General features: G+C 35.6%; 1 protein-coding gene across 1 annotated transcript in view; it reads right to left on the reverse strand.

Annotated features, from left to right (window-relative positions):
• DYNC2H1 (dynein cytoplasmic 2 heavy chain 1) overlaps positions 1-23,368 on the reverse strand; it is a 301,806-nt gene that overhangs the window by 34,030 nt on the left and 244,408 nt on the right. The window contains exon 82 of the mRNA XM_019665532.1: positions 6,383-6,472. Within this exon, the coding sequence (XP_019521077.1) occupies positions 6,383-6,472 (90 nt within the window). The remainder of the gene's footprint in view (positions 1-6,382; positions 6,473-23,368) is intronic.

Genomic DNA, 23,368 nt, shown 5'->3' on the forward strand with positions numbered 1-23,368 from the left:
GAGGGGGAATGGGCCTGATCTTAACTTGTAGGTGGTTACAAAAATGTTGTTACTCTGGATGAGATGAGAAGTCTTGGGGAAATTCTCCCAAAGAGGAGTGATATAATCTGACTTATACTTTAAACAGAACATTTAGACTGCTGGGTTGAGAACTAACCAGAAAGAGAACAAAGGACTAGTTAGGCGGCAGCTGTATTAATAAAGACTTCAATCAGGGAAAGCGTCTCTGAATAGATTTTGAAAGTAGAGGCAAGATAATTTTTTGGGTAGAATGGATGCAGAGTATGACAGGAGAGTGGTTAACAATGGTTCTCAGACTTTGGACCTATGCTATAGAAAGGATGGAGATGCAATTTACTTTTGTGGGAATAATTGTGAGTAGCACAAGTTTTTTTGATAAAGGGCAGGAGTTCAGTTTTGAATATATTACGTTTGTGATACTTATTAAATATCCAAATGAAAATACTGAGTATGCACCAGAGTTGGGAGAGAGGACTGGACTGGAGCTATAAATCTGAGAATAATTAAAGTTTAGATGGGATTCAAAGTCCTGAGATCACTATGGGTGCAGTAGAGACAGAAAAGGTCAGAGGACTGTGCTCTGGAGAGTCCAACATTACAGAGGACTGAGAAGAAAGGCCAGTGAAGTGGACAGATAAGAAGACAACAGAAGTGTATGGTGACCTGTAGGCCAACTTATAAAAAGGTTTCAAAGTGGAGAGAGTGTCTTTCTTTTCTTAACGGTACTCACAGGTATGGTATGATAAAAAACTCCAGCATGTTATCATGAAAGAACACTTCAGTGTGAGTTCTCTCATTTTCATAAACTATTTAACTACTTTTGAATTTGAGATTTTATTTTTCCCATCTTTTCAAAAAATGGATATCATCTCCACCTCATATATTATAAATATTACTCGATTCCATGTAAAGGCATATATGCCTGACAACCAATATGTGCTCAGTTCTTATAAATGTTCATTTTATTTTTCTGTCCTTCTTTGGATCACTTCAAAAGTTTGAATATATGTTCGAAGGGTGCACTGAAAGAAAAGGGAGTGATCAGAAGCTCAACTTTAGGTAACTAGTACATTTTACTGCTAGGGAAGTGAGAAGAGCTATTTAGATGGACCCACAAAGGGTGGAATGAGACATATTTCTGATCTAGAAATGCCAATATGACTACTTAGAGATAATCAGAGATAAAGAGGAAGAAGTAAGAGCTAGAGTCTAACAGATTGTTTTTTTCAGTGAATCAGTCTTTTTGAAGAGGGCAATAGAAGTAAAATGCAACATAAAAAGTTAAAAAAGCAATATACGTACTTGTATGTGGCTAAGGTAACAATAAGCATCGATATAGACATTCTAGAAACTGTGTACCTGAATATTAATTGGAACAAAAGACAGGAAGCAGCATCTAAAAAAAATCTCAAAAAAACACAAGACTAAAGGAGGTAGAAGGGCTGATAGCTATACTAAGGACAAATCTGCTTCCCCGCATTGCATGGTGGGAGGGGTTGGAAGGAAGCAACAATGTAAGATCAGTATCTGCTGGCAGAAGGGGTACTGTGCCATCTAATACATGTTGCCCAACTTAGGCTTCATTCAGACAATTCAGGTCATTGCAGGAGGGCCAATTTGGGGACAGTGGGGACAGAAGATAACACTGAGTGATTCTAGGTTATGGTATTCCTGCTATTTACTTCTATAGTGCTCTACTTCCTTTATCATTTTGATTATTGTTGCTTATTTAGTTATCTTTCTTTCCTGATTAAACTCGAAGATAGTTCATATGTCATGCTGAATGGTATTCATGAAAAACAACAACTAATTCTATTTATTGCTTAGATCTCCCCAGACTGCAAGAGTCCTAATGGTTTATATAAACAACAAGATTCCATCGTAAGAAGGAAGGGTGGCGGGATTTGGTAGTATGTAAGTGTACCAGCCACTGGCTTCAGTTCGGCTAATAAAACTGAGTAAAGTTCAAGTCACTGTAAATTTTAAAATAAAAGGCATGGAACCAAAGCAAAAGCTCAGTCCTAAAAAATAAGCATGAAAGGTTGCCATTGAAACATGGCACTCTAAGTCTGGTTGGCAGAAGTACAGTGAGGAAACATTCAGGAGTTCATTAAACATGTCCAAAATTGGGCCTGTTTAGTATACCCATGCCTACCTGGGTGCTGCAGACGAAGGTCTACATTTCCTAGCTCAAGACAGAATCCACACAGGAGCTAGGTTGGAACACACGCTACAGGCGTGGAGTCAAGGGATCTGACTGTGAGAAGTTGAGAATATGAAGACAGAGGAGTTAAGGCAAATGCTGCCCAACCAAGATTTATGAACTGGGTAGAGAACATGCTGGAATTTAAAATGATCAACACAGAAGACTCAGAATCTACTGGGGAGACGTGCCACAGGGTCTATTCTGCAGGCCAACGGGGAAATGTTCCAACAGTGGCAATCAGGAACCAAAGAAACTCTCAGGTGTATTTCTGAAGAAAAGGCAGAAAAAGTTGAAGCCAGAAAAATAATTCTAGGGTCCCAATAGGATATAACCTATCTAGGCCCTTCATTGGTTCATTCATTAGTTCATTTATTTATTCACCAGGTAGTAAGCTGGGTATTGGAATTATAGCAGAAGTTAAAAAAAAAAAAAGAAGTACTTGCTCTAAAATAACTTAGAGTGGAGACCAGAGAATGAATGCCAGGCTGCCTGCAAGACACTTTGGCTGAGATTTCTTGGGTACCTAAGGGTTCTCTGATTTTCTCTAAATTATCATTCAGAGGAGTCTTAGACCTTATGACAACCAGTAGACTAAGATTCTCTCCATATTGCAAAATTACCCCTCTAAAACGTGATCTGATTTCTCTCCTTAATATCCTGCAATGGTTCTTTTTGCCACTAGGATCAAATATAATTCCTTAACATAATATCATGATGTGGCCCTTCTGGCCCCTGCAGCCTAATTTCTGAACACCCCTCCGTCTTGTGCTCTACGCTCTGCTTTTAGTTACCTGAAAGCTCAAGGCTTACTCTTGACTCTGGCCTTCCTCTGCTCTGGCACATTCTTCCCTCTCTTCCGGGCTTGGTCCATTCCTACCAAATTCTCAGCTTTAAGCATCACTTCCCTGTTCCTCTGTAGGTTGGGTACTCTGCTATTTGCTCCCATAGTACTTCCTTTTCGCTTTTACTGTTGTTGTTTATTCAGTCATCTATCTTTTCTGATAAATTGTAAGGATAATTCCTTGGGCCATGTTGTATGTCTATTCTGTTTTATCATCCTACATTCAGCAACCTCAGCACAGTGTTTGGTACCAAAACAACATTTTTAGTTGCTAAAGTGAATGAATGTGAAAAACGTAAATTCTTTGAGGCAGGAACTATATCACTTTATTAACCGTAGTATCTCTAGTACTTCACTCAGAGCCTAGCATAAAGTAGCTGTTTACCATATTTTTGACTGAATGAATAAATAATTGAGTGCCACCCATGACCCCAGTCAGTCTCACTTTCTTTGTACAAAACCCCTGTAATGAACAGGCATATACATGATACTCTCAGTAGCTTCTTCTGTTTCCCTGTATGTTATGCCCTAAAATGAAAGGCTCTGGAATTTTAAACCATGGCTGGGCCTGGGCTTAAGCTGCTGTGCACGTTTGGATTCAGTCTGATCATTATACTGTCATAAGAAACCAAAAGCTGCCATTTACAAAGATCTTTGCAAATAGGACTTCTAACTCTCCCTGTCCACCTATGCTCTCATCCCATTTTTCTGCACCGAGGTAGCTACATTGTTCTTTCTAAACTTCACGAGCTGCTCTGGATATGAAGCTATGAAATAGAGAATGCAAATATGAAAACAAAGGACCTAGCAGACCCTTAAATAGATGGAAAGTAAATTCCAAACATTAAAGCTTATCTTAGGGAGGTAGATAGTTTTGAACATTTATAACTGAAAAAATATTAAAGCAGGAAAACAAAACAGTAAAAAAAATCCTATGTAGTGATAGAAATAACTAATATTGCATATTCCCTGGTTGGAAGGTTAGCAAATAAGCTATGGTCAAGCCTGAAATTTATTTGAGGGTTAGGAGGATATTTTATCTTTACAATTAAGGCCAAAGGCTTATAAAGCTGTTAAGTAGAAAAGTTTTCTGTTTTAATGACCAGTACGCAATATACTCAGTATGAATAATCATGCGAGAAAAACTGTAATAATTGACATAAAATTGTTTTAAATATTAATTTCAGTATCAACAATATATCATTATATGCATAGCATAATTATGCAATACATAACATAATTATTAAGTGTACTTACACATACAGTGTAATATAGGCTACCATATGCAGCAAATAAAGAGTTTCTGCCCTTTATAAAAATAATCTAAAGCAAACAATCCTGACAAAAACATGAAGTGATAAATTACACAGCCATGCAATTATAACATACGAAGACCTTCAGAACATTTCTATATTCTTTTAAGAACACTGATGGACTATTTGTCTTCCCTCTTTGCCTTCTCCATCCTCCTTCCTTCCTGTCCTTCCTTCCCTTCATTCTTTTGGCATTTATAGATTATGTCCAGGCATATACACAGCGGTTAGAAATAGCAGTAGCTCAGAGTCCCTGCCTGGTTATTCTCCACCTGCTAATTTTAACCTCATTTTCAGATCCTGTAATCTCTCCTCCAATAATCCAAAAACCCAGAGATTCAGATGAGTCCTGGCCCCTTCAAGGAGTCCCATTTGTAGGCTGGCAGGACAGAGTATGAAGACAGGAAAAGATGTAAAGACAGAAGAACAACGGAAGGCCCTCTGGAGGAAGTGTCTAAAGAGATGAGAGCACATGGAATCAAGTACACAGCTCCAAGGATGAGCCTTTCCCAGCAGACGGTCAATTTCTTTTGCATTACAACAAAAATGATGAGGGTGGGTTCAGACAAAGGCTGGCGGGAAAGAAGGGTAGAAATGTTCAAGTGGTGGTATTTCAGAGCTCACATTTTCTGTGTAGAGTGAAAGGTAAGGTGTTCTGCTAAGGGAAAGCAACGGCAGTGACAAAGTAGAGTCTTCAGAAAAGTAGTGAAGGTTTGAAACAGTTCTTGTGGAATACAGGGACAGTGCTCGTGCAAGACTGGGCACTCTGTATCTGAAGTGTCACGAGCAGGCTCAGTGGCTTGGGTATGGGTAGTGACTGACCTCAGTTCAGTGGTTTTTGGGAAGCATGAAGCATGACAGAAAATCAATCGGGATGCTGAAGATGGTGGAAAGAGAATGGTTGAAGTTACATGTCATGATTCCATGCTGAAATGAGCCAGATCAAGACAAAAGTGAGAGACTGGGAGAACACTGAGCAGGAAAAGTCTGGAAAGTCTAAGCGAGCAAGAATTTAAGAGTGAAATGTGGTTGTGGTCAGAGAGTGATATGAACATTTTAGGAGGAAGCAGTAATGAGTGATGACAAGATTAAAGATGTTGATATGTGCGTGCACTGCTAAAGCAAAAGCATGGATGAAGACCGCTGCATCTGGAAGGACTGTGATCAAGTTCCTCATATGGTATTAGAAGCTGATGTGGTAAAGAAGTTTGTGAAGCAGGTGCAGCAGGCAGAGGAAGAAGGTAGTAAGGTGACAACGCAAAACCATATGAAAAGGGGTACACTGCGTGTACCAACTAATCTGTATTATTTGCTATTCATTAAAAAAAGAAAATCACCCCCTCACTTATCCCATCTTTCTTGCCACTTTCTGAAGCAGTTCTGGAAGTCTTCTCTTTCATCAGTGTCTTTACTTCATCCTCCATCATGACAACGCTCCATGTCACACATCCCTTCTGGTAGATGGTAATTTCTGTCATATAAAAACATTATGGTGTGTCCTCATCCACCTTAGTCACCAGATCTGGTACTGTGTGACTTCTGGCTCTTCCCCAAAGTCAAAATGATTCAGGACATCAAGGCAGCCACCACAGCACAACTAAAGACATTCACGAAAGAGGACTTCCAGAACTGCTTCAGGAAGTGGCAAGAACGATGGGATAAGCATGTTCGAAGCAAGGGGGGAGTATTTTCAGGGGGATTAATGGCAATGTGTCTTTTACTGTAAATTTTTTTTTAAATTTAGACATTCACTATATTTTGTGATCACACCATATATATGTAGTGTGATGTATATATACATATATAATATATAAATATATACACATATTAAAAGAATTCTATATAAAACACAGATGGCAAAATGAGAAATAAACATACGGTGCTTCATGTACAAAATCATAATATTCTCACCAGTTGCTAGGAAAAAGGTGATCTCAATACAGCTGTCTATAATACAATCATACAGTCATACAAAGCAATTACTTAATAATTTGGTCTTACCTGTATTGCAAGAGCGCGAGCTACAAGACCTCTAAGGTATTGTAAAGGATCTTCTGGGCCTTCCCACTTGCTCTGCCATGTGAGAGGACACTGCAATTTAAAAAGTGTCAAATTAAGTTTACATATAAAATATTATATACGAGTATTTACAATAGCCAAGATATGGAAGCAACCTAGGTGTTTATCATAGGTGGATGGATAAAGAAGTTGTGAGATTTTATATAATGTTCCATAAAAAGAATGGAATCTTTTTATTGGCAACAACATGGAGAGTCCTAAAGGGTATTATGCTAAATGAAAAATCTCAGACATATAATGACAAATACCATATGCAGTATTCACTTATATGTAGAATCTAAAAAAAAACAAAACATAAAACAAACAAAACAAAACAGAAAGAGACTCACAGATACAGAAAACAAACTGATGGTTGCCAGAGGAGAGAGATGTGGGGGCATGCGTGAAAAAGATGTAACAAACTTAGTTATAAAATAATAAGTCACAGGGAGGTAATACACAGGACAGGGAGTACAGTCAATAATACTGTAATAACTTTGAATGATGACAGATGGTTATTAGACATACCATGTGATCACACTGTAAGGTATATAAATGTTGATTCACTATGTTGTACACCTGACACTCATATAATATTGTAGGTCAACTATACTTTTATAAAAAGTAAAAAACAAATGAAAAGAAATTTATAAGGTGATGGGATGTCACTTCTGAAATTAGAAATTTCAGATTCCTGTGAAATTACAAAATCCTGTGACTTCTGTTCAGCTCACTTTCTTACTTTCTCCCTTGCTCACGCTAAGTGAAAAAGTTACCATGTCGTGAGCTCCCTTATGAAGATGCCCATGTAGCAAGGAGCTGATGTGTTCAGTCAACAGTCAGTGAGGGCCTGAGACCTTCCAACAGCCAGCCATGCGGTAACTGCAGCCCTGATGAACCCAACTGCAGACTGCGTGAGACCCTGAGACAGAACACCTAGCTAAACAACACCCAGTTTCTCAACCCACAGAAGCTATGACATAATTTTTGTTGTTTTGTGCCACTAAGTTTTAGGGCAATTCATTGTGCAGCAACAGATAACGAAGAGAGTACCAATATTAGTGTCAAGTGTAATACATTCGTTCAATAAACGGTTAAGTCCTTATTGTTCATCCATTTAGCAATTGCTTACTGAGTGTCTACAATGTGTAGGCACTATAAGATCTTTGCTATTATAGAGTTTATATTTTACTGGGGGATAAAGGCAAAAATATATTATTATTCATTATAAGAATATTACATATGTTAAATTCTATGTAGAGAATTATAATATGTGATATAAATGTGATATGACATGATAGTGATATAAGACTGGGGAATAAATCATAAGTAAAATATTGTCTTTACAGAGAAATAGAACAAAGGTAGAAAGAACCAATAAGAAGATAGACAGCGAAAATCCCTTGTGGTGCTTTCATAATGGGTTATATATCATGTCTGGAGTTTAGAGGAAAATGATTTAATCAAGGAAGACTTAATAAAAGAGATAGCTGTTAAGCTTTGAAAGCAGTATTGCATTTTGACAAAGGTAGAAAGAACTGGAGGGAATTCTTTAAGTTAATATATTTTTTAAACTATTGGGTGCTTACTATGTGTTAGTAACTGTTCTGAGTGCTTGATATGTATCAGCTTATTCAGTCCTGACAATAATCCTGAGAAGCAAGTAGTATTATAGCTTCCATTTTACAGAAGAGAAAATGGAGACACAAAGAGAACAGCCTCCCAAAATCACACAGCTGGTAAACGGCAAGTCCCGGATGTGAACCTGGGCAACCTGGCTCTAGAGTCTGTTTGTCAGTATCAATACTGTCAGCGTCAATACTGCCTTCAACATAGTTTACTTTCCTATAGTGTTCTACATATACTACACCATTTGAGAGTCAACCAAAGACAATTATGTATTGAGGATTAAAATTATAATGATGGAGAAACAAAGGGTTACAGTCGGCTTATATAACTAATTTTCTTTTTTTTTGTTTTGTTTTGTTCCTAAATGGTAGAGAATTTGAACCCGGAGCTAAGCCCTAAATGTCACATATTTTTGCTATCCCATGCTTTTCATGAAAGATGTCACAGAAGCAGAACAGGACATGAGCAGGTCATTCCACTTGTTCATTCACTCTTTCAAGTATCAAATAACTGATTACTCAGCAGGCATCTGTTAATAGCTGCTATTTGGAAGTCATTTGTTAGGTTGTGAGGATACAGTTATATAACACAATTCCTGTCCATAACAGCTTGTGCAAGAGGGGAGGAAGTAGAAAATAAAAGAGAGAACTACAGACAATACAGTAAGTTCCCTAATCATGAGAAACACAGTGCTCGTGAAACACAAACATGGGGTACACCAAATCCAAACTCAGTGTAAGGGCAAAAGCCAGGAAAGGCTTTCTGGTGGAGATAATGCTTCAAATGAGTCTCAAAAGAGAAACAGTCTATAGTTAAGAAAAATGGCAGGAAAAAGAAGGAGCATCAATAAAGGAAACATGGAAGAACTGGGCTGATGAATTACAGGACCAGACCAGGAAAATGTTTGGATGTTTATATTAAGGAGTTTAATCTGGGAAGCAATGATAACACTAAATTAAACTTTACCCAGCGAAGAGAAACACATCTGGATTTTAGAAAGATTGCTCTAGTAGAAATAGGGAGAACAGGCATTAGGGGGATGAAACAGCTCAGAGAAGTCAGTTAGGAAACTGATACAGACATGAATCAGTGATGACCCACCTGAGAATTACTACAGCACACACTTCTGCGGCATGTGTGTGTTGGGGCACTGTCCTGGGCACTTCCTTACATAAACACATTTACACTTCACACAACCCTCTGAGGAGGATACAATCATGACCCCCATTATAAACATTTAGAAACTGAGGTAGAGAAAGGTTAAGTAGCTTGCACAAGAAAACATTCTAGTACAATCTCGGAGATTTAAATTCCACTACACAATATGCTTATTATGTGAACTTTAAAAAGAGGGCTACTTTTCGCAACTCCTCCCTTTTCCATTTAATAATGTAATTATTTGTATTACTAGAATTATTAATGTAAATATATATATATTTTTTATACTACTGACAGACACCACTATCCCACTAACAAAAATAAGGTGCTGTTCCTCAAACATGAGTGTGATTCCAGTAAATCATTATCAGCAGACTGCTGAAGTTAAACTAACATTGGATTTTAGGTTTTGAAAATGTCAGAACTTTCATTTGACTCAAGTTTATTGCAGTACTTGAAACAGGGAGACAGCACTGCCATTGCTATTCATTTCAAACACTAGAAGATACACTGGCTTTTACAGTGTGTGTGGGAAAAAAGTATTCAGTTTATCATTTAACCAAAAAAGGGAAAAGAGGACAAAAGAAAAACAGTGAGTTCACTGTATTTTCAATTTCACATGAAATGATTTAACAATAGGTATAGTTTACAAATTATCATTAACTCCTACACTAGCCATAATTCACAACCTTATACAACTAATTAACCAAATCTACTTCACAAACATATACGTAATTATATTTCAGAAGGATAAAGATAGCTTCAGAGTAGAACAATTTAATAATAACAGAATCCTTACCATTTATATATAAAAAGTACAACTTAGAAGATCAATATTTTGTGATAAAAGTTAGACTAGATTCCAATTTAATCTTACTAAGACCTTTGCTTAGCTCTAAAGGTTTCAATTTTCTTATCAGTGCAGAGACAGAATTTATAAAATTGCACCGGAAAAAAACTAAGGACTTTCTGATCCAAGAAATTTATTCAATTGAATTATTCTCTTCTTAAATATAAATCTTACTATAAAAAATTTCATTTTGTGTCTTCCCCACTCAAAGAAACTAATAGTATTTGCTTTCTCAGGATACGTAACTTTAGTTTTCATTTAAAAAATTATAAAATACTTGTTAAGCGGTACACTAAGTTATAAAAAAGGGGGGAGATGGAAGCAACACAAGAGTCCATCAATAGATAAATGGATAAACAAAATGTGGTGTATACATAAATGGAATGTTATTCAGCATTAAAAATGAAATAGTGACACATGCTATAACATGGGTGAACTTTCAGGACATTATGCTCAGTGATACAAGTCAGTTGTGAAAAGACAAATACTGTATAATTTCACCTATGTAAGATACCCAGAGGAGTCAAGTCAAATTCATTGAGACAGAAAGACAATGGTAGTTGCTGGGGGCTGGATGGTGAGAGATGGGGTATTCTTGTTTAATGAGTTAGAGCTTTAGTTTTGCAAGATGAAAAGAGTTCTGGAGATTGGCTGTATGACAATGTGAATGTACTTACTACTACTGAACAGTGCATTTAAAAATGGTTAAGATGGGGCCGGCCGAGTGGCACGTTGGTTAAGAGCTGGCTTGGGATGCCAGAGGACCCCGGTTCGGATCCCACATATGAGGGCCAGTGACACTGCCCTCTACAGCTAAGATGCTGAACAACAGCTCAACCTGGAGCTGGGCTGCTGTGAGTCGCTGGCGACTGCGTAGGCTGCAGCCCCTGCTGCAGTGGGTTGCCATGGGCTACCGTGTGCAGCCAGCAGCCAGCGTGTGCAGCCAGCAGCCAGCGTGAGCGGCCAGCAGCTGCTGTGAGTGGCCATCCAGAAGCCGGCGACTGATCTGCCTTGCCCGGGAAGAGCACAATGATGGTGCCAACTTGGGCCAGGGAAGCAACGTCCTCCACAACTAGACTGAAGAACAAAAGGACAGCAAATTGTCTGTTCCCCTTCCCCCAATTCCCCAATTAAAAAAAAAAAAAGGTTAAGATGGTTAATTTTGTTATGAGTATTTTGCCACAATTAAAATAAATAACTTTATTAGAAAAGGTGGGAAAGGAAAAGAAGAAACCTGTTTCCTTCTTTGAGTTTCTGCTATGCCAGCACTGTGGGTTAGATAATTTTTTATTATCCATATTCAGCTAATTGAATATAGAGATCATGTACTATTTATTTTTTGTATCCCAGGGCCTGGCATAGTGTGGACAGTTCACGGTAAATAATCAATATGAAAATACACTGAATGTATATTTACTTCTGTGAAATTTATTTCAAGATAATTTTCAATAACAAATCTCCATGCTTTTATATTCCTTGAGATTTTAAGAATTTATGGATGATTTCTGCATTGTTTTTGTGATACATTCATTTAGGCCAATATCATGTTGACAAACTTAACCATATGTATTTACGTAAATATCAGGTTGTCGGAAAAGTCATGATGCATTTTTGCAATTAAAAACAGAAATATACGTCATTGACCTTTCCAACAACCCAATATGTATGTAGGCATGTTGAGATTAAAATAATTTGTATCAATATTTTATTAGAGATCTTAATTGAACTCACATCAAGAAGAGGCAAATGATTTCTGAAGGTTTGCATTAATATTGAGCTATAAACATTATAATGTTTACAATACTGAGTAATAATGTAATAATACTGAGTTTTGATTTCCCAATTTGTCATGATAATCATGTTAAATGAGATATAACAAAAAAAATCAATAAATTTATAAATTTTTGTTTAAATTTTAAAATTTAAACTAGAAATGATTACTAATGCAAAATGGAGTAATACTGTTTCAACAGTAATTGATCATATCATCATGGAATAAGTGGTTAATTAATATAAATTAGAAAGCCTGAAACAATTACTGGGTCAGACTCAACAGTAATTTCTGGGCACTAATGCAACTAATCAATCAATTGCATCAGGTGCAACAAAAGAACTTGGGTTCAGCCCATTAGTTTGTTATACTTTTGATGTCAAATTAACAAACTATTAATTGAAACACAAACTAGGTAACAATTATTAGTTCAGCAACAGACTGTTTATATCCATGTGTGTTTAAAAATGTGTGTGTGTGTATATATATATATATATATATATATATATATATATATATATACACACACTCTTCTAAGCTACATTAACTTTTGGTAAATAATTCCTAAATTAAAAATAATACATTCATTTCAGGCTCTAAATAATATTTAGACTTGTGTAGGGTGAACTTAAATTATAACCAAAAATTACTAACAACATTTTCATCCTCAAGTTTCCTTATTTCCATTTATAAACCATCAGACCTACCCCAAAAGCGTAATTTCCAGGTAACTGCTGATCTATTAACATACATTAGATTGTATTTATCAATAATACTTTAATGAAGCTGGGAAAAACACTAATTTGAATTTTCTAGAATTATATACCAAATAAATAATAAATTACTTCTTTTGAACTTTCTTCTTTTGCTGTGTATAATGATTTCGAGATTTATCCATAATGTATTAGAACCAGGCTGTAAATGTCTCCAGACAGCTGATTCTGAAAATTTTATGAATTATGAAAGCCAGTTGTTGGTCATTATTTAAAACTATAGGAATTTACAACTAAATAACTTTTATTTGAAACAAAGTTAAGAAGTACTCAAGCCTCATCATTTCCTAATTCTTTTATGACTTTTATTATATGTATTTGAGATTATTTATATCTATTATACCTGTATAGTGAAAATATTATGTGTTCAAACAGGCATCTCTTCCCAACTGCATTCAGTAGCCTTGCATCAGTAATTTGAAATCAGCCATGGTAGGAGTATTTACACCATGGAAATCAGCACATACCACAGATCAGGGCTTCTTTTTTTGGAGAGCTAGTTAAACATTTGACAGCACAACACTGACTTCATCCATGCTGTTGCATAAACCAGCGTTCATTTTTTAAAAATTGCTAATTAACTTTCCCTTTTATGGAGACTTCACAATTTGTTTATCATTTCACCTGTTAAATTCTGGGTTGTTTCTAGTTTTTGATTATTAAAAATAAAGCTGCTATGTTGCGCCCAAGCTGAACTGCCACTGAGCTGCCAACAGGTGGCAGGGTGGCTCAGCTGGTGAGAGCACGTGCTCCTAAAACAAGGTTGCCAGTTCAACTCCCACATGGGATGGTGGGCTATGCCCCCCTGCAACTAAGGTTGAACATGGCACCTTGAGCTGAGCTGCCCTGAGCTGCCAATGGGAGAGGTCGATGGTTCAGTGGTTAGCGCGTGTGCTCTTAGCAACAAGGTTGCCACTTCAACTCCCACATGGGATGGTGGGCTATGTCCCTGCTTCCCACCTACTTCCCCCCAAACTAAGATTGAACATGGCACCTTTGAACTGAGCAGCCGCGATCTGCCAATGGGGGTGGCAGGATGGCGACTGGACTTGGAGCTGAGCTAACTGTGCCCTCCACAACTAAGATTGAAGAACAACTGGCTGTTCCCATTCCCCAACTCCCCAATAAAATTTAAATAAATAAATAAATAAATAAATAATAATAAAGCTGCTATGAACATTCATAAATATTTGTATGGGCATGTTTTCACTTCTCTTGGGCAAATACCCATGAATGGGATAGTGGGCTCATCTACTAAGTGTATATTTCACATTTAAGAAAAAGCCAAACTATCAGTAGTTTAGGAGAGTTCCTGTTATTCTTCATCCATGTTAACACTTGATACAATTTGTCATTTTAATTTAAGCCATTCTAGTGGGGATGTAGTATTGTCTCATTGTGATTTAAAAAAACTTTTTTTATTGACATGTAATTCACATGTCATAAAATTCACTCTTTTAAAAAGTACAATTTACTGGGTTTTAATCATGTCACAAGGTCGTACAACCATAACCACTAATTCCAGAACATTCTTTTTCATCACCCCCTAAAAATACTCTGTACCCATGTAGTTGCTTTTCCATTTCCTAATGAACAAAGATGGCTTTCATTTATTTTAGTCTTTAATTTCTCTTTGTCTTTAACTTCACTCAGTGCAGTTTTGCAGTTTTCAATGTACAAGTCTTGCTTTTTATGTTATTGCTAAATTTATTCCAATGTATTTATTTTTTTCAATGCTATCATAAATGAAACTGCTTTCTTAACTTCATTTTGGATACTACAAATGCTATAAACTAGAATTCATTGCTCTTGTACAGAAATACAATTGATTTCTATATATTGATATCCTCATTGTGATTTTAACTTTTATTTCCTTAATGACTAACTATACCGAGCATTTTTTTCATGTGCTTGTAATTGTATATGATCTTGATTAAATGTACATTCAGTTCTTTTTCCCATTTTTTTTCCCATTTATTTATTTTTTTTAAGCTGAGCCATCCTGCCACCTGTTGGCAGCTCAGCGGCAGCTCAGCTGCCGAACTGCTGTTGCTCAGAGCTCTCACTCTTGAGTGAGCTCTTCACTCCTTTTCCCATTTTTAAAATTGGGATGCTTGTCTTCTCATTATCAATTTGTGATTTTGAAAAAAATATTTCTAGATACTTGTTCCTTTGTTGGACACATGTCTTGCAAATCTTTCTAAGTCTGTGGCTTATTTTTCATTTTCATAAATGTGTGATCCATTAGGAGTATTTTTTTTATATGTTTGGAGTTATAGGTGTAGGCTTTTTTTTTTTTTCCCCCAAAGGGGAAGAGCTTTTGGGTATTCCATTGTTCAAGTACCATTTGTTAAAAGAGATTTTCCTTTCTCCATGTAATTGCTTTAGTATATTTGGTGATGATCAATCAATCATATATCTGTAGGTCTATTTCAGGACTTCTTATTTGTTCTATTGAGCTATATACATCTATCCTTTTGCCAGTATCGCTGTGCTTATATCTTCACAGTAAGACTTGAAATGCTGAAGATTAATGCCTTCCATTTTATTCTTTTACAAAATTGTTTAGACTATACTAGGCCCTTTGCAATTATGAAAAAACAAATAAACAAAAAAACATTAGAATCAAATTATCAATCCCTACAAAAAATCCTGGAGAAGGTTTGACTGAGATTGTGTTAAATCTCTAGATCATTTTGGAAAGAAATAACATCTCAACAACATTGGGTTTCCTGATCCATGAATACATCTTTCATTGCACCTTTCCATTTATTTAGGTCTTCTCTAATTTCACTTGCCAATGCTTTGTACTTTTCAGGGTGTAGAAAAGTTTTACACATTTATTTTCAACTTTATCCCAAGATACATTTTTTTTGTGATATTATGGCAAATGGTATTTTTAATGTCAATTTTCAAAAGTTTCTTTCCAGGATATACATAATTTTTTATGTATTTACCTTGTATCCCACAACCTCACTAAATTTAAACTCTTACTAGCTCTAGAGCTTTTGTGTGATTCCTTAAGACTTTGTAAATAGATGATCATATCCTCTGCAAATAAAGATAGGTTTCCTTCTTCCTTTCCAATTTATTATGCTTTTATTAAATTTATTGGGGTGACATTAGTTAATAAAATTATATAGGTTTCAAGTATACAATTCTATAACACATCATCTATATATTGCAATCTGTATGATATTATTTCTTTTTTTTTAAAGATTTTATTGGGGAATCGGGGAAGGGGAACACAAGTTTCTGCCCTTTTGTCAGATGATCATAATTTTTCTTTATTAGTGTATTAAAATGGCAAATACCATTGGTTATTTTTATTAACCGAAATTTGTATTCTTTGGATACACCCCACTTGGTCACTATGTATTATCCATTTTTATATTTTGTTGGATTCAATTTGCTAATAGCTTAAGAAGTTTAGTGTCTATGTTCATGAAAAAAACTGGTCCATTGGTTTCTTTTATTATGATAATGTCTTTGTTAGGTTTTGTTACCAACCAATGCTGGTCTCATTAAAAAAAAGTAGTGAAATATTTCTACCTCTTCTATTTTCTATTAGAGTTTACATAGAGTTGGTATTATTTCTTCCTTAAATATTGGTTAGACTTTTTCACCAGTGAATTCTAGGAGCTCTCTTTGTGGGAAGGTTTTTAATAACAAATCCAACGTCTTTAATAGATACAGGCTATAGGTTATCGATTTCTGCTTTAATGAACTTTGGTCTTTGGTGTCTTTCAAGGAATTTGTACATTTCATCTAAGTTGTTGAATTTATGAGCATAAAGTTGTTAGTATTATTCCCTTATTATCCGTTTTAATGTCTGTAGGAACCATGTGATATCCTTTCTCTTATTCCTAATACTAGTAACTTTAGACTTCTCTATTTCCTGATTTCTCTTTTGGATTAATTGAGTAAAGGTTATGTTACCATCTTATATCATATATTGGCTCATTAGGCATGCCTTTATGGTATTTTTATTGGTTGCTTTAGGGTTTACAGTACACATCTTTAACTTACTACAGTCTACCTTCAAGTAATATTAATAAAACTTCATGTAAACACGAAAGCCTTATAACAGTGTACTTCTAATTCCATTTGCTAATGAATAAAAATGGACACGTAAAAGAATAAAATCTGAAGTTAAAAAACTCTGCTAAAAAAAAGAGACAGTATAGTCTCATATTGGCATGATGATAATATTAAGTTAGGGATAATAAAGAAGAAATCCAAGAGACTAGAAGTTCTGGATATATGCAGGCCCCTTTGTTTTTACATGGAGTAATAGAAACTGATTTATATTTATATGAGTATGTATATACTCTGTAAGTGAAGCTAGGTAGGGGAGTTCCACTCCAGTATTTGGTAGGCCTTTGGAGAGGAGTATGCGGAGTTCAGTCCATTCATAGCTGATAACTACCTCTTATAACAAGGACTATTATTTAAATGCATGATCAAATTAATGAAGTATTCAATGAGAGATGAAGTAGAAAGAACAGTGATCTAGGATTGCAGTATGTGCTGTCACACATAATCAGGGTAGCAACTCCTTTAAGCTTTAGTTTTCTAACTAAGTAGAAAAGGAATAGTGAGAGCAGCAAACTGGATAAGGGTTACAAAAGTGCCCTATAACTGGTAAAGTGTCATATAAAACATTAGCTATTATTTTATTTCAATGGAAAAATACAAATTATTCAATATTAATAATTGTCATTTGGTAAAATAGTTTGGCTATGACTTTTCTAAGCACTTATTTGTATTAAGGTAGATAATTTTTAAAAGAGGGGGCCTTTCTCTTATCAACAAGAAATAATACGTGTTGGAAAGGTTGTTGAGAAAAAAGAACTTTGCTGGTTGGAATGTAAACTGGTATAGCCTCTATGAAAAACAATATGGAGGTTCCTCAAAAAAATTAAGAATAAATCAAGCATATGACCCAGCAATCCCTCTTCTGGATACCTACCAGAAAAATTTGAATAAAAAAATAATTCATAAAGATATACGAGTATGTACCCGTGTGTTCACTGCAGCATTTTTCATGGTAGCCAAGACATAGAATCAACTGAAGTGTCCTTCGATAGATGACTGGATAAAGATGTGTCACATATACACAATGGAATACTATTCAGCCACAAGAAAGGATGAAATATTGCCATTTGTGACAGCTTGGACAGATCTTGAGTTATCATGCTAAACAAAATAAATCAGATGGAAAAAGACAAGAACCATATGATTTAACTCATATGTGGGATATAAAACAAAAAAGCAACAAAGGAACAAACAAAACAAACAAACTCATAGACACAGACAACAGTATGATGGTTACCAGAGGAAAGGAGGTTCAGAGAAGTGGAAGACGGTAAAGGCGATCTATGGTGGATGGAAGGAGACTAAACTTTCAGTGATGAGCATACAATGCAATATATAGACGTGTATTACAGACTTGTACACTTGAAAATTATATAATCTCACTAACCAATTTAATAAAAAGGGGGCCTTTAAGAAAAGATGGGGTCCTCAACCATTTTATAAGAATTAACATATTTTGGCTGACCGAGTGGCTCAGTTGGTTAAGAGCTCGCTCAAGAGTTTGAGCTCTGAGTAACAGCGGTTCGAGTCCTGGCCCAAGCTGAGCAGCCACTGAGCTGCCAACAGGTGGCAGGATGGCTCAGCTTAAAAAAAAAAAAAAAAAGAATTAACATCTTTTGTTTTCCCCAAAGACTTGAAGATCATTGATGAGGTCACAAATGTTGATGAAGTGGAGTTGGAGATGACAGAAGAAAGGTAATGTGGTTGGTGCTAACGTCCTTTAAATGGGAATTCTGACGACAGAACAGCATTTGTCAAACTTTAGAATGCACTAAACCATCTCAAGAGCATGCTAAAACACAGCCTGCAGAGTGGGATGGGGCCCAAGAGTCCATACTCTACAGAGTTTTCAGGTGATGCCGATGCTACTGGTTTGGAGACCACACTTTGAGAAACACTGCTATAAAGAAGGCCACAACAGAGAAAGGAATGAAAAGAAAAACCTTTCTAGCAGAGCAGATCTTAAATCTTAGATGTCCTGAAGTTATATACTAAAGCTGTGTGTGTGTATGTGTGTGTGTGTGTGTGTCTGTGTGTGTGTGTACACATATTTTAAGAAATTACATCTCTCCTTCAATTTTCAAAGGTGTCAGTGATCCAAAAAAGGTTAAAAACTGGTTGTTTGCAAACTTATTTTAAAAAAAGTTAGGATCCACTAGCAATTTCACTATACTGTTGAGGAACTCTTTAATTAAAAATAATTAAACAGTCATTAAGTGTTACCAATCAGCACATTAGGATAAATTAAAATGTATAACTAATGCATATAATTGCTTTATAGGGGTACTATTAAAATAATTTTTAATGCAATATAATCTATTAACTTCTACAAATTAAATAATCACCAAGGGAAGATAATTCAGCAAAAAAGATGAAGTGGTCTGACACTGAATCTTCTCAATTTTTGTTCTATGTTTTAAATTATGATTTAAATGCTATATCCTAATATATAAAATAATATTGATATTTTACAATATCATTGTCTCTAACAAACAAATTGTAAGTATTGTGACTTTCTACAAAAAAAGTTTCAGTAGATCACCAGAAATTGTCAGTACGAAACAAGAGTCATAATTCTCTCTAAGAAAATTCCTACTCCCTTTATGTCAGACACAGTAAAAAAAATGTCAGGTACTGAACTATTTCCTAAATTACATTAAATCATATCACATAATATAGAACTTGTCACATTCAACTGTAATAACACATTAAATTTTTATCCTGAAATAAATGGGACCTACTGAATTCACAGTTTTTGGTAAAATTCATTAGAAAATAACTGTCAGGGCCGGCCGAGTGGCACACTGGTTAAGAGCTGGCTTGAGGCACCAGTTCTGAGCAGCAGGGCCCCAGTTCGGATCCCACATGAGGGCCAGTGATGCTGTGCCCTCTGCAGCTAAGATGGTGAACAACACCTTGACCTGGAGTTGGGCTGCCATGAGTCACCGGCAACGGCATAGGCTGCAGCCTCTGCTGCAGTGGGTTGCCATAAACTACCGTGTGTGGCCAGCAGCCAGCATGAGCAGCCGGCAGCTGGTGTGAGCTGCCAAGAGCCGCTGTGAGCGGCAGTCCAGAGGCTGGTGACCAATCTGCCTCATCCGGGAAGAGCGCAATGATAATACCAACATGGGCCAGTGAAGCAACGTCCTGTACAACTAGATTGAAGAACAAAAGGACAGCAACTTGTCTGTTCTCCTTCCCCCAATTCCCCAGCGCTGTTCCCCTCCAATTCCCCAATAAAATCTTAAAAAAAAAAAAGTAAATGTCAGAAACAATTTTACTAATTTTCTTTTAGTGAAAGTTAGCCCAATCTCATTTAAGTTTCACAAAATACCCTGCAATATTATTTCCAAAGATATTATCTGTGATACAATTTAAACGTGCTTTGCAAAACACATTTTTCATTCTTTGAAAAAATTATAACAAATTCATTTTCATGCAAATTATTAAAATGTTTCAAAAATAGTGGTATTTCAGGGGCTGTATTTCTTAATTCAAACTGTAGTACATAATAATTTAATAAATTAATAATGAGATAGTCTACATTCTACATAAACACATTTTAATTAAGAAATAAGTCATCCTATCCTGTTATTGTGCCAAATATGGAAATACTTAGCAGAACTTAACGGGTCAAGGGAAGAGGAAGAAATGTTATAAAGAATTAAAAATCTGAGACCCCCACCCTTTTTAATTAAATTTATTGGCGTTACATTGGTTAATTATATAGGTTTCAAGTGTACAATTCTATAATACATCATCTACGAGATATTTCATGATGTGTTCACACCCAAAGTCAAATCTCCTTTTGTCACCATATATTTGACCACCTTTATCCTCATCTACCATCCCCCTTCCCCCTTATCCTCTGGTAGCCACTAAACTATTGTCTGTGTTGATGAGTTTTTGCTTGTTTGTCTTGTTCATTTGTTGCCTTCAGTTTTAACCCTCATACTTGTATGAGTAAAACAATACAGTTCTTGCCTTTTCTGTCTGACTTATTTCGCTTAGCATGATAATCTCAAGATCCATCCATTTGTCAAGTCACAAATGGCAGTATTTCATCCTTTCTTATGGCTGAGTAATATTCCATTGTATGTATGTACTGCATTTTCTTTATCTAATCATCTATCGAAGGACACTGCTTATTTTCATATCTTGGCCACTGTGAATAATGCTGCAATGAACATAGAGGTACATATATATCTTTACAGATAAATGTTTTCAGGTTTTTTTGGTAAAAACCCAGAAGAGGGATTGCTGGGTCATATGGTAATTCTATTCTTAACTTTTTGAGAAACCTTCATACTGGTTTCCATAGTGGCTGTATCAATTTACATTCCCACCAGCAGTGTTAGAGGGTTCCTTTTTCTCCACAGCCTCTCCAACACTTGTTATTATATGTCTTGTTGATGATAGCCATTCTAACAGGTGTGAGGTGGTATCTCATTGTGGTTTTGATTTGCATTTCCCTAACAGCTAGTGAAGTTGAGCATCTTTTCATATATCCATTGGCCATGTGTAAATCTTCTTGGGAGAAGTGTCTGTTCAGGTCCTGTGCCCACTTTTAACTGAATTGTTTGTTTTTTTGTTGTTGAGTTTTATGAATTTTTTAATATATTTTGGATATTAGCCCCTTATTGGAGGTGTTGCTTGCATTTATCTTCTCCCATTCGGTTGGTTGCTTCTTTGTTTTGTTGATGGTTTCTTTTGTTGTATAAAAGCTTCTTATTTTATTTTTTAAAATTATTTATTTAAGTTATATTTGACATTCAATATTATTTATATTAGTTTCAGGTATACAGCATAGTAGTTAAACATTCATATAATTTATGCACTCGTTCCTTTGATTGGTCTAGTACCCACCTGGCACTATACATAGCTGTTGTAACATTACTGACTATATTTCTTATGCTTTACTTTACACCCCCATGACTATTTTGTAACTACCAATTTGTACTTCTTAATCCCTTCATCTTTTTCACCTCACCCCCATCCCCCTCCTATCTGGCAACCATCAGCTTGTTCCCTGAATCTATGAGTCTGATTCTGTTTTGTTTGTTCATTGATTTTGTTCTTTAAATCCCACATATAAGTAAAATCGTATGGTATTTGTCTTTCTCTGTCTGACTTCTTTCACTTATCATAATACCTTTTAAGTCTATCCATGTTGTCACATATGGTAAGATTTCATTCTTTTTATGGCTGAGAAATATTCCATTGAATATATGTACCACACTTTCTTTATCCAGTCATCTATTGATGGGCACTTAGATTGCTTCCATATCTTGGCTATGGTAAATAATGCTGCAATGAACATAAGGATGCATATATCTTTTCGAATAAGTATTTTGGATTTCTTCATGTAAATATCCAGAATTGGGATTGCTGGGTCATATGTTGGTTGTATTTTTAATTTTTGAAGAATCTCCATACTGTTTTCCAAGATGGCTGCATCAGTTTGCAATCCGACCAGCAGTATATGAGGGGTCCCTTGTCGCCACATCTTTGCTAACACTTGTCGTTTGTTGATTTATTGATGATAGCCATCCTCACAGTTGTGAGGTGATACCTCATTGTAGTTTTAACTTGCATTTCTCTAATGATTGCAGAAGCTTTTTTTAGTTTGATACAGTCCCAATTCATTTATTTTTGCTTTTAGTTCCCTTGCTTTTGAGGTCAAATTCATAAAATCCTTTCTAAGACCAAGGTCCTGTGTTTAGTATCTATGTTTTTTTCTGCAGAATTTACTGTTTCAGGTCTTATATTTAGGTCTTTGATCCATTTTTAGTTAATTTTGGTGTATGGTGACAGCAGTCTAGTTTCCTTCTTTTGTACATGGCTTTCCAATTCTCCCAGCACCATTTATTGAAGAGGCTTTCTTTTCTCCATTGTATGTTTTTGGCTCCTTTGTAAAAATTATTTGTCCAAATATATGTGGGTTTATTTCTGGGTTCTCAATTCTGTTCCATTAGTCTGTGTTCTTCCAATACCATGCAGTTTTGATTACTGTCGCTTTGCAGTATAATTTGAAGTCAGGGAGCATGATACCTAGGGCCTTATTCTTTTTTTCTCTCAGGACTCCTTTGACTATTCACATGACCCTTTCTAAATTATCATCCTTTGGAGTTAATCAAGAAAAGTGTTTCCTATAATAACACCAAATTAGTTCTTTATCTTTCAATATGATCTAATGTAAGCCACATTATATTACAATCATAGAAAATAATTTAAACTACTATTTACTTCAAGTGCTTATGCCAATGGTCACCCAGATGGTTAACAGAAGCAAAACAAACAAACAAACAAACACAAAACCAGGTTTGCCAATTACCTTTTATATTTTTTTATTAATATCACATGAACCTTCTTGGACTATCCTATTAATGGCCTTAGCCACATCTTGAGATGAATAAAAAGTAATCTACATGGTACCCCTACTTCTATAAACTCATTTTTCACAAGTTACTAGATCAGTGCGCTAACAGCTGTCCTTTACATAATGAAATTCACCTAAAGTAACAATAACAAAAACAACAACATTTATAGGGTGCTGGCTATGTGTCAATAACTTTATCCATGATTTAATTTAATTCTCCAACAATCCCATGAGGTAGGTACCTTTTTCATTCCTAGTTACAAATGAGAAA

This window comes from Hipposideros armiger, unplaced genomic scaffold, assembly GCF_001890085.2.
Source record: "Hipposideros armiger isolate ML-2016 unplaced genomic scaffold, ASM189008v1 scaffold_446, whole genome shotgun sequence".
In the NCBI taxonomy this organism is placed as follows: Eukaryota; Metazoa; Chordata; class Mammalia; order Chiroptera; family Hipposideridae; genus Hipposideros; species Hipposideros armiger.